Source organism: Papaver somniferum, chromosome 1 (genome assembly GCF_003573695.1).
Source record: "Papaver somniferum cultivar HN1 chromosome 1, ASM357369v1, whole genome shotgun sequence".
Classification (NCBI taxonomy): domain Eukaryota; kingdom Viridiplantae; phylum Streptophyta; class Magnoliopsida; order Ranunculales; family Papaveraceae; genus Papaver; species Papaver somniferum.
The window spans coordinates 32,993,770-33,006,053 of record NC_039358.1 but is presented as its reverse complement, the minus strand read 5'-3'; the positions used below and the strand labels follow the sequence as shown (position 1 = coordinate 33,006,053).

Here is a 12,284-nt window from a genome sequence, read left to right as displayed (position 1 = left end):
AGCCGTATTTAAGTGTAAAGAATTTGGTCATTTTGCAAATGAGTGTCTGAATCGCAGAAAATACACTAGGAATAAAAGTCTTGCTGCAACTCTTGATGAAATGTTTGATCACTATGATTCTAATGAGGACGAAAAGTCAAGTGTTGCACTTCTTTGTGAAAATATTGATTTTGATAATTGTAGCAATACATACATCAATCTTCATATTCTTTCAGAAGAACCTCAACCGTTCTGGAAGAAAAAATTGATTTATCTGTTTCTGCTGGAAACTCTCTGTCTGATTTTTCAGGTTCCACTATGTGTCTAGCTGCGTACACATCTCTGGCGTCTGAACCATCTTCCATGTTGACATGTTCTTATTGTTCTCTTAAGGGTCATGAACTCTCAAAGTGTTTCAAGTACAAACACAAAATAAGAGCGAATCGATTAGCAAACAAGCTCAAACTTGTTCAAAAATCATCCGAGGTATGTAAACTCATCTCTTCTTCGAAGAAGTTAGTTTCCAAAGAAAAGAATAGATCAGTAGAGAAAAAATTATGGTCTAAACATTTTGTGAAACAGGGTTCTATGAATTCTTTTCAAAAGGGTTATGGTGGAAAGATTATTGTTCACCCCAACACAACTTGATTGTGTTGGTTGGTGCATCTTGTCTCATGTGCCTGATCAAAAGAGACAAGATTGTGCACACCTCAGGCTTTAGGTAAAGAGAATTGTTTTAGAATGTTTTGTTTTTCTCTTTTTAGTTTTGCTCTGCTTTGCCAATTTGGAATTCTCCCAGTTTTCATATCTTATTGATATTGGAAGGGACTTCCCTGTTTAGTCAGATTCATTTCTAATCAAGATATCAATTGCAGTATGTGTGGATCAGTCATCCCTGAATCCCCTGAACATATTATCCTCCACTGCCCTTGTACTAGAGCTGTGTGGTCTCTCGCTCTATACAATTTTTATATCTCATACAGTAATATAATTATATACCATAAGAATCAGGGCTGCACAAAACCGAACCTAAACCGTGAATCGAACCGAAACCGGTGCATTATTAACCGAACCGAAGTGAAGCCGGATTCTTACAGTTTAATCATGGTTGTCAGTTTCAGAAAATCGACTGTCCCAGTTTCAGTTTCCGTTGTAGAGCGAAATTGTAGCCATCGATATATATCAACTTAATCACAGCCATCAATTAGGTTTAATAGTTTCTCTACCATTTCTTTCCGACATAACAGAACCACTCCCACTCCTCTTCTTCCTCCTCGGCTGCTACTCCTCTCTCTTCTGCACACAGTGACAGAGATTCACCACCGCTCCATAACCAGATTCATTTCAGCCCTTTCTTCTTCTTCTTCTTCTTCTTCTTCTTCTTCTTCTTCTTCTTCTTCTTCTTCTTCTTCTTCTTCTTCTTCTTCTTCTTCTTCTTCTTCTTCTTCTTCTTCTTCTTCTTCTTCTTCTTCTTCTTCTTCTTCTTCTTCTTCTTCTTCTTCTTCTTCTTCTTCTTCTTCTTCTTCTTCTTCTTCTTCTTCTTCTTCTTTCTTCTTCTTCTTCTTCTTCTTCTTCTTCTTCTTCTTCTTCTTCTTCTTCTTCTTCTTCTTCTTCTTCTTCTTCTTCTTCTTCTTCTTCTTCTTTTTTGAATCAACTAATTAAGCACCAAACGGCCATGCAAGATGCTAATTCAGTACCTTCGTAAGTGAATCTTTTGAATTTTAATAATGTTCATTCTTTCTTTTCTTGTTTCTGAACATTGGGTTTCGATTAGTTTTACTAATTAAGGTTAATATTTAGGAAAATTTCGTGTTTGATTGAATTTGTTTATTAAAAAATTTCCCTTCATATCTTCATTGTATCTGTTAGGTGATTGTTGTACCGTAAACTTTCATTTGAGAGATCTGTATACAAAAGGTATGAGAAGCAATTGAGTTTGATTTTTGGTTGGTTAGGTTTTGTAATAGGATTTTCAATTTTATTTGAGGAATTGAATCAGATTTTGTTTGGTGTTGATGACTTTGTGTTTGTTAATAGCAGGAGCATCAAAGATTCTAATGGCAAAGTTGTTGACATTCTCATACCAAGACTGGCAAGACATCTATGGTTAAATCTTAAACCCTAAGTGTGTTGATGTTCTTGTTCTGCATTGCAGTCTAAAATTGTCTCTTATTTTTGAAGAAAATACTTACATTTGTAAAGATTTCTTTTGATTATGGTAGTTGCAAAGTTGACACTAGGCATCAGTAGGAACATGTAATCATCTTTGACACTACTCCGTCAAAATTAACACGTAAAACATCTTTCACACTACTCCATCAAAAGTATTACTTGTGTTAGGCCCTTGCGGCACATTGATTGCATGCTGAAATTAGTTTTTCCTCTAATCTCTTGAGAACTTTCTTAGAATTGTTTATTCTCTGAACTTGGAGTGTCTTTTAAACTTTGACACTCTAAGCTCTAACTTAGCAATAAACACTATAATTTTAACCGACCTTTGAAACAATTTCGACCGATTATTGATTATTTTTTCTCAACTCATCATATATTATCTATTTTGTGCAGAACTGGGCTCATCTCAACACTGTAGCCGAACCAAATGCGCCAGCCAAACAGCATGGAGCCGATGTGATGTGCATTAGAAAATGGTTGGTTGTGTTTTTCATTAGAAGATTTTTCATTGGTTATAAATCCGTGGATAAATGGAGAGATGGTCATAATTTTAGCCATGGTTCTGTTTTTCAACTTGTTCACTCACTTTGTTTTGAAGCTTTACTTCCTTGGTTGGTATATGGCCAATTACTGACACCTGCAACTTGGTTGTTTTTTCTGTGCGCAGTCTTTAGATGCCGCTTTAGAGCCATTCTCATGCAGTCAAGAGACAACAAGAAAGAGCAGCAATAATATGTTGTGTTTTGTCTTTTGTGTTTTAGTTAGAATGTTTTTGTCTGTTCATCTCAATGTCTGTAGAAATTTCTATTGTGTTATTGTGTTTGAAATTGCAAGAACAAATAGTTTGACAGGTTTTCTTCATTGCCAGTTCCCTTATTTTTAAGTAAATTACAAAATGAATATGCTCAAATCTGTTGGTTAACCTATTTACCGAACCGAGTAAAACCGAATGAGGTTAATGGTTTCATCGGTTTTCAAATCTGGAAAACCGAGCACTTCGGTTTAGGTTTTATTTTTGTCAAAAACCGAACCGAACCATCCAAGAATGAGTTAGAAAATGGTTTCCTGCAATACTCTCAAGGATAAAGTCGCAGCTATATTTCAATTGCTTGGTCTACCTGGAGAGAGACAAATATTATCATGTGTTTCAAGATTAGCTATTAAGCTAGTGAATGAATCAGAGTCTTATTTGAATGTTGAACATTAACTGTCCAATTCTCCAATGTGGAAACTGATTTGGATGCAGTTTAATCTTCCAAACGACGGTATAACTATTTATACACTGTTGCTTCTTATGACAAGAACACTAATCTCCCTTGTTTTGGTCTGGTTGTGAATGATATATTTTGCGATTTTTACATAAAAGCTTATACTTAGAAACTTATTCAACTTGGAAGAGAAAACCTTGGTAAACATGTGTTCATACAGTACTGGTAAAGATCTCCTTCCTCAGCTTTATTCATAACATCTCCTTCCTTAGCTTTATTCCTTGGTATACATACACTATAAATACTTACAAACTTATTCAACATGGAAGAGAAAGCCTTGGTAAACATGTGTTCATACAGTACTGGTAAAGATCTCCTTCCTCAGCTTTATTCATAACATCTCCTTCCTTAGCTTTATTCCTTGGTATACATACACTATAAATACTTACAAACTTATTCAACATGGAAGAGAAAGCCTTGGTAAATATGTGTTCATACAGTACTATATCCTGGTTCTTGATCATCTAAGTATACACAAAAGCTTATACTTACAAAATTATTTAACATTGAAGAGAAAACCTTGGAAAACATGTGTTCATACAGTACTTTTGGGATCATTTTCGACTTCCTCGATTTTCTCATGCCTTTCATTATTATTCACTTTATTCATCATCTTGTACTCTCCGTAGAAGTAGGAAGAGAAACCCCAAAGACATAATGCCAACGCCATTCCTTTTAATCCCGTGAAACTCTCATGGTAAAATATGACGGCTGCTACTCCTGTAAATGGAAATAGCAGTGATCCGTATATACCGTTGAAAAGAGCACTCGTGTACAAAATTAAACCGAAGAATCCAAGAGTTGCTAATTGCCATGTAATTGCAGTCAAGACTATGATCATATAATACTTTCTTTTCCCAAACTCGAACACTTCTGCTTCTCTAGGTATAGCCTACGAAATCAATCAATCCAAATGTATCATAAGATATTTAACAGCTGAAATCTGAATTTAGCAAAAAATTAGCAATCAATATTACTACGTTTACTCTTAAACTGTTTAGTTCCATATTTTCTAGGAATATCAATTCAAACTGGTCAGTCTATAATATTAGAAATGTAAATGTCTAGGGTTATACTGTGTGTGAAGCGGTCACACTTGGCTTATATTTCTGTTATGGGCACATCTCGGATGATGAACCAAATCGACACAAACTCCATACAGATCACTGAAACAAAAGAAAAATTTGAGGCCACCTTAAGCCCTCAGAACAACATATAATAGTACCTGAAAATCCTTGTTTATTAGCATCCCAATGACGTTCAAGCCAGTTGCAAAGAGAGAATATGTAAACTGAAGCTGCAACAAAGAAGAATAAGTAACACGTCTAGTTGCTTTACTGAAAGCAAGTTCGATGAGAGGCATTGTAAGACCAGTTAGAGCAGCAGCAGCCAATGTCATAAGAAAACCTATCAAGTACTGAGCTTTTGATACCCCGATTGGTCTATCACCATTGGTATTAATACCCAATAAGACTGACCCTAGAGTCATTACAACCACCGCATTTATAATAAATGCGGAAAATTTTTGTTTCACAATTAACCATGCAAAAAATGCAGTAAAACACAACTGAGTTGCGAAGAGAATTGATGAAGTTGATACCGGAAGATAAGATAGACCCAATGCATACATGAAATTAGCAAAGCCAAACAAAATTCCAATTGCGATACCTGAAAGAAATAACTTTGGTTCTATATAAAAGGACGAAGTTTGATCTTTGTTTGGCGTTGACGACTTCGATTTAATATAGAGAAAAATGAGAGGGAATATGAGAATTGGAAAACCAGCAGTTTGTAAACAACTACTAAGCCATTTACGACTACCACCATGAAGATAGTATAGTCTCATTAAGAGAGGACCACCTATAGCACCACAGGAAACAAGAGCACAGTTAATAATGATTATCAACCAGTTTCTGGTTTTGATTGGTTTTTCGATATCGGTTTTTGAATTGCCATTTTGATTTCGCCCCAGAGTCTCTGGTGTTTCAATGCTCATATTGTAGAAGTATAGCAATTGAAATGATGACCAACTGAGGTAGAGAGAAAGATTTGCAAAGAAGTTCGGGGTGAAGGTGTGCATTATATAATGCATGATAACCAACAGAGTCAATCTAATAGTCTCCGGTGTTTCAATCTAATAGTCTTCTCTTCTGCATGATATCAAAATTTATGGCGACTGTTAGGTCATCTGTTAAGATTGGCAAAAGTGGAGAACAACCATACTGCACTAGGGTACGGATACGTTGCCTTCATTTGACAATTGATTCTTAAATCCTATGAATATTGTCATCAAGCCACTTCTGAATTTGCTCTTTTATTCATTACTTTCCCCAGAAAGTACCTTTTATGTTTCCGATTTGACAGCGACAGTAAGATATTTTCTATTATATTGAATTTGTACATTAACAGATCTCTTCTTACCAGACATGCTGTTTTGTGTTATTAAGACTTAAGAGTACAACAGCCAGCCATACTAAACCAAATACTCCTTCCCTATTAGGAAAAGTGATTTTTTATTGTTTTTTAATTTGGCTTATTTTTGGGGGGAAAATGAAAATGTAAAAATATATCCTTTCCTGGAACGGAAGAGGTAGTATTTAAATCTGAACCTAAATAACTAATGTCTTTTTTGAAGTTTAAATTGTTGAACAAAAATAACAATCCATTCGGACGTATCAAGTGGATTCATGGTCCATTTTTTGTGAAAGAATCAAAATGTCCGAAAGTAAGAGAGACTTCGGATGCCCAGAATCCAAAAACAATCAACTATACAGACAGACAAACAGCACATACCCGCGCCCGCGGCCGAGGAATAATTGAATATAAGCACAAAGATTTGCGTCTCTAACTGAAAATCCTTCAACCTCCTTAACCGATTTTCAAATCTGAATATTCACAAGTAATTATTCTTGTAAAAAAAGTTATTTTCTCTTCCTAATTGGTTTCCATTTCGCCTTTCCCCCCATTCTTTTGTATCTTAAAATACTGAGTATGAATGGTACCAACTAGTCGTACGGGTTGTATTCTACTACACCCCAGTCTTATCAATTAGCATGAAAGCTAACACTGACTGGCTCTTCTTAGTTTGACATAAAATATTACTGGATTCTCTTTAAAAAGTATATAAACCATACATGACATGGCCATTTGATTGGAACACCTTGATTAATGACTGGACCTGCAAACGAGCAGCCAAGGAATTAGAATAGTGTAACAGAATCCAACTAGATACGGTAATAACTTGTGAAGTTGTGAAGCTACGTGTTTGCCGCTTCTGCCGCTTAAAACTTAGGATTGATATTCAAGAAGTGTGAAAAGCGAATGTAACTTGGATGTCTTTCTTTTTTTTTTTCTTTTTTAGGGCTCGTAGTGGCAAGTCATGGAGCACCAAGTTCACAAAGAAAAAGTTCTTAGAGAATATGAAGCAATCGGGGATGTCTACTGGTAATACTCTTTGGCTATAACTAATGCGAAGGAACCAAAGAAAAGAAACCTTGAAACTTTTTGACATCGTCGCCATTGACTTGAAATACTTCATGGAGGATTCATTAATTCATTTAGCCAAACCAAGATGATAGGGTAACCTTGGAAACCATAAAACCTTTTTTCTTTAATAAGAAACCAGAGATAACTGCATGTCTGGGATAGACAACTACTCAATATCAAGAGTTGGGTCTGTAGAGCTAGAACTAGCATCGTGTAGCGACCCTGGATTAACATACATGATATTGGCATTGCCACTATTGATTGCAAGTTTTAAGTAACTGCATCAGATTAGGGCCCTTGCAGTTGAAATTTTTAAGACCATGGATTTGGCTGCTAATTTAGTTAAGTTGGCTGTAGTCTTGTCTCATCCTTGAAATCTTGAAACCTGAGAAGCCACAATAAGATCAAATTTTATTAGTTGATAGAATAATTTTAGAAACAATAAAAATTGAGAGTTTAGGGATGGGAAATCTTTGAAGCATGCGCGTATGGTCTTTTGTAAGCATGCACGTATGGTCTATAGCTCTTTTTTAATGGTGGACCGAGGGCATAAAATGAACGCGCAAGGCGCATGGATGGACCGAATAAACCACATCTTTATTCCTAGCGTGGTCCTCCGGGTGTTGGCTTGGCTTCAACTTGAATCGACCATTTTTATTTCCTCCTTTTTTGTAAGTATGCACGTATGGTCCTGTCATTTGTACCCTTAGAGCGTCCACAGTGGGAGAGTAAACCCAAATATTTGGTCTTTTGAACAGACGTAGTGGAACGTACTATCGATCAAATTTTGATCAACGACTAAAACCCAGAGTATATTTGGTCTGGGACCAAGACTAAACCCAGATATAGTCGAGCGTTGATATACTTCACGCCCCACCACCAGGCGGACATATAGTGCACGTCCCACATAAGTTGTTGGTATAGTCTACGCCCCACACCAGGCGTTGGTATAGTTTACGCTCCACATGGGGCGTACGTAAAGTCTACGCCCCATTTTTTTTTTAATTATTTTGTATGGGGCGGGCATTATACCCCCGCCCCATTCTTTGTTTGGAAAATCAATTTAGTGGGGCGGGCATTATACCCCCGCCCCATTCTTTATTTTGAAAATCAATTTAGTGGGACAGGCTTTATACCTCCGCCCCACTTCTTTCATTCTTTTTTTTTTTAGTGCACGTCCCAATCAGGCGTTGGTATAGTCTACGCCCCACACCAGGCGAACGTATAATGTACGTCTGACCAAATTTAGTCTTTCCACCGTAGCGTCACACACCATACTAAATCCAAAATTTGATCTTTTTTTTCCTCTTTGGTCTTTGGTTATACTCGCACCACTGCAGTTGCTCTTAAGATATATATATATATATATGAGCCATATCATTCAAGCAAAGCAAGACCAAAAATGTTATCCACAAAGGAAATGGAATGAAAACAAAGTAGTGATTAATAATGACAACTGTAAGATGAAACTTAGCTTATATAAAGACAACTCTCTTTATTGATGTTTAGAAAATCTCTCAAAACTAAACACAAACTCTAATCTTGTTCATATGATCAACCACAACTTTGTGATCATATATATATAGAACTATGAATTCTTTTTCCTAGTCCTATTACCTTATTACATGTCTTTTCTTTTCTTAGAAATAGATGACTTCTAATTCCCTTAGGATTACATCAATTTCCTAATCTTGTCCTAACCAGCTTGTTAGTGACTTCTATGTTGAAGTTAATCCAACATTCTCCCCCTTAAGCTTCAACTGTGCTTGTGAGAAATCTTGTACTCCTATTAATTTCCTTATTTCTTCAAACTTGATCTGAGCTAATGCCTTTGTCAATATATCTGCTTTCTGCTCAGTTCCTGGTATGTGTTCAACGTTGATGATCTCCTTCTCGATACATTCTCGTATGAAATGATAACTTTTGTGAATGTGCTTCATCTTCCCATGAAACACTGGATTTTTTAGTGAGTGCAATTGCAGACTTATTATCGATCTTGATGAGAACTTTTTCAGGTTCTCTTCCTTTGATTTCACCCAACAGTTCTTGAAGCCATATTGATTGTTTAGCTGCTTCTGTTGCAGCCATAAACTCAGCTTCACAAGATGAGAGGGAAACAATGTCTTGCTTCTGTGAACACCATGTAATAGGTGCTTCTCCTAGATAAAATATATGACCAGTTGTACCTTTTCCATCATCTTGGTCAATATTATGACTGCTGTCACTATACCCAACAATTCCTTTTGATCCTCCTCGACCATACTTCAATCCACAGCTGATTGTTCCTCTTAGATATCTCAATATCTGCTTTATTACATCACCATGAGACTTGAGTGGACTCTGCATATAACGGCTTGCTACTCCCACAGAGAAAGCCAAGTCTGGTCTTGTTTGTAACAAGTATCTAAGGCATCCAACATTTCTTCTATAACTCGTTGGATCAATCTCAGCTTCTTCTTGTTCCTTTGAAACTTTAAGTCCAAACTCCATTGGTATCTTAGTTGGATTACAAGTTTCAAGTCCTGCTTCTTTCAGAATTCTCCTTGCATAAACTTCTTGTTTAATCTGAATCCCATCTACTCTTTGATGGACTTCTATGCCAAGGTAATAAGTGAGTTTTCCGAGGTCTGACATCTCAAACTTTGATGACATTTCTATCTTGAACTCATTGATCACCTTAAGGGAGTTGCCAGTCAAAAATAGATCATCTACATAGACTGCAATCACAAGAAGCGTTCCCTTTTCTTCTCTTCTGTATACTGATGTTTCTTTAGAGCACTTAACAAATCTGATTTCTCTTAAGATTTAATCTAACTTTGTATTCCAGGATCGAGGAGCTTGTCTTAGACCATATAGAGATTTTAATAACTTATAAACCTTATGCTCTTGTCCTTTTACTTCAAAACCTTCTGGTTGTTCAACATACACATCTTCTCGCAATTCACCATGTAAGAATGTTGTATTAACGTCTAAGTGGTGAATTTCCCATGAGTTTGATGCTGCCTCTGCAATTAATAAACGTATTGTTTCAATTCTAGCAACTGGTGCAAAAACTTCATCAAAATCTATGCCTGATTCTTGAACGTATCCCTTAGCTACAAGTCTTGCCTTATATTTGTTGACAGTACCATCAGCATTCCGTTTTATTTTGAAGATCCACTTAAGACCAATAACTTTTATCCCACCTGGCTTATCAACTAGAAACCAAGTCTTGTTTCTGTTGATTGAGATAATTTCTTCTCTACATGCTTGTGTCCATTTAGTCGAGACCTTTGCTTACTGAAAATTCCTTGGTTCATCATCAACAGAAAGTAGCATAATCTCACATTCTTCTGCAGCTTGAAGAACATAATCCTCCAGATACTGTGGCTTTTGTATTTGTCTTGTTGATTTTCGCAGTGGAATTGGTTGAGTTATTTCATCGATCTACTCTTCTTCTTCTTCTTCTTCTTCTTCTTCGTTATTCTCAGTGTTTTCGTTATTCTCTTCTTCTTCTTGATTAACATCATTGTTTCCATTGGAATTGATGATTATGGGTCCTTCGCCTTCATCAATTACTTGACCCCATCTCATGTGAAACATTCCTGGATCCCTACTTGGTCCATCATTAGTTTCTTTCTAGTTCCAGTTTTCTTTTTCATCGAATACCACATCTCGACTCACTATTACTCTTTTCGTTGTTGGATTGAATAATCAGTAAGCTTTGGATCCAGGCTCAATTCCTAGATGCACAAGAGTCTGAGATCGATCATCCAGTTTCTTAAGAGTTGCAGAATCAACTTTTGCATATGCTTTGCAACCAAACACTCTTAAATGATCTATGTTTGGTTTTCTCTTTCGCAAGCTTTCATATGGAGTCATGTCTTTCAGAGCTTTCGTAGGTATCCTGTTTATTAGGTATGTGGAGTGTCGTACAGCTTCTCCCCATAGATAATTAGGTACCTGCATAGCCTTTAAAGAACTTCTTGTCATCTCCATTAGAGTCCTGTTTTGAGACATTGCCTTCAAAGTTCTAAAGCTGATGTGTCCTAACCTTGCGTGCCACTTCCATGTCTGATCTTCCAGTCTCATATTCAGACAAAATGGCCTTCCAATCATGAGACTTATCTTGTAGAGTCTATTCTGTGAGCGTGAGACTCTAACTAAAAGTCTTCCACTTGGGTCATGAATTGTTAGATAATCTTGTCGCATTCTAACATCACATCCAACTTCTGTAGCTTGTCCTAAACTTAGAATGTTGCTTTGTAAGTTTGGTATGAAGTAGATGTTTGTGACAAACTTCTGTTCTCTGGTCTTGCTCTGAAATAGAATTGATCCTTTCCCTTCAATTTCTACAGAAGATCCATCCCCAAATTTCACTTGTCCTTTGATTTTCTCATTGAGTTCAGAAAAGTAGTGTCTCTTACCAGTCATGTGATTGCTGGCTCCATTATCTAAATACCAGATTCCTTCTTCACCATCCTTTGATTCGTAGCTCTTTGGTATTAGTTTCCCTTCGTTTAAGAATACAACTTCGTGCATGAAAAGAACTGTATCTGCTTCCCTTGTTTTATTCTTGTTTGCTTCTTCCATCTTTTGTATTCTTTCAGGGCATACAGAGGAGAAGTGTCCTGGTTTATCACATCTGTAACAAATAATGTTTGATCTATCCTTCTTTTCTTTCCCTTGGTTTTGATCATTCTGACTTGTTGTTCTATCTTGTGAGTTAAACCTTCCACCCCTTCCTCGGCCTCTGTTTACTCTACCACCTCTTCCACGACCTCTTCCTCTTGTCGCAGAGTTTTCCTTGAGTTTCTCCATTGTTTTCTTCATCGAGGATTCTCTCTTCATATGCTTTCAATCTTCCAATTATATCTTCATAGCTAGTATTCTTTAAATCTAAGACTTGTTCGAGAGAAGCTATGATATGAATATACTTGGATCTTGGTAGACTGTTGAGAAACTTCTTGACAAGCTTGTTCTCTTCAATAGTTTGTCCAAGTGATGCAGGTTTTGAGGCTATCTCTGATAGCTTTCCTGTAAAGCTATCAATAGTATCAGTGTCTTTCATCTTCACTCTTTCAAATTCAGACATTAAGGTTTGCAGACGGGCTTCTTTAACTCGATCAGCTCCGAGATTACGTGCCTTTATTGCATCCCAAATTTTCTTTGAAGTTTCCTGTTCACCAACTTGTAGAACAAGACATTCTGGTATTGCTTGAAAGAGTAATCCAATGGCAACATTGTTTTTGTCTGGGTCCAATGTACCAGGATCAATTGTTTCCCAAACTTTGTAGATTTTCATCAGTACTTTCATTCTCATGGCCCATACTGTGTAGTTTGTGGCGTTGAGGATTGGAACTTGTATTGATGGTGGTGTGAACTGTTTTGCACCCACAA

At 36.6% G+C, this 12,284-nt stretch overlaps 1 protein-coding gene and 1 long non-coding RNA gene across 3 annotated transcripts; one reads left to right on the top strand and one right to left on the bottom strand.

Annotated features, from left to right (window-relative positions):
* The first annotated feature begins 1,637 nt into the window (after nt 1-1,637).
* LOC113327295 lies at nt 1,638-2,884 on the top strand. 2 transcript variants are annotated; one of them, XR_003348921.1, is made up of 4 exons: nt 1,638-1,680; nt 2,020-2,085; nt 2,545-2,627; nt 2,819-2,884. It is a non-coding gene; the product is annotated as an uncharacterized LOC113327295 (long non-coding RNA). The 2 variants fall into 2 exon arrangements; XR_003348923.1 differs by lacking the exon at nt 1,638-1,680 and adding an exon at nt 1,849-1,896.
* Nucleotides 2,885-3,730: 846 nt separating this feature from the next.
* Nucleotides 3,731-5,454, bottom strand: LOC113282610 (purine permease 3-like). Its single transcript, XM_026531657.1, has 2 exons — nt 4,645-5,454; nt 3,731-4,311 (listed from the first exon to the last, which is right to left on the bottom strand). Exons 1-2 carry the CDS (start codon nt 5,413-5,415, stop codon nt 3,955-3,957), a joined length of 1,128 nt encoding a protein of 375 aa, XP_026387442.1. The 5' UTR covers nt 5,416-5,454; the 3' UTR covers nt 3,731-3,954.
* Between the last annotated feature and the right edge of the window lie 6,830 nt (nt 5,455-12,284).

Excerpts from the sequence above, each read along its gene's own strand:
- LOC113282610 (XM_026531657.1), bottom strand. The coding sequence starts at position 5,415 with ATGAGCATTGAAACACCAGAGACTCTGGGGCGAAATCAAAATGGCAAT. Across the intron at positions 4,312-4,644 it reads TAATAAACAAGGATTTTCAG|GCTATACCTAGAGAAGCAGA; the intron begins GTACTATTATAT and ends TTGATTTCGTAG.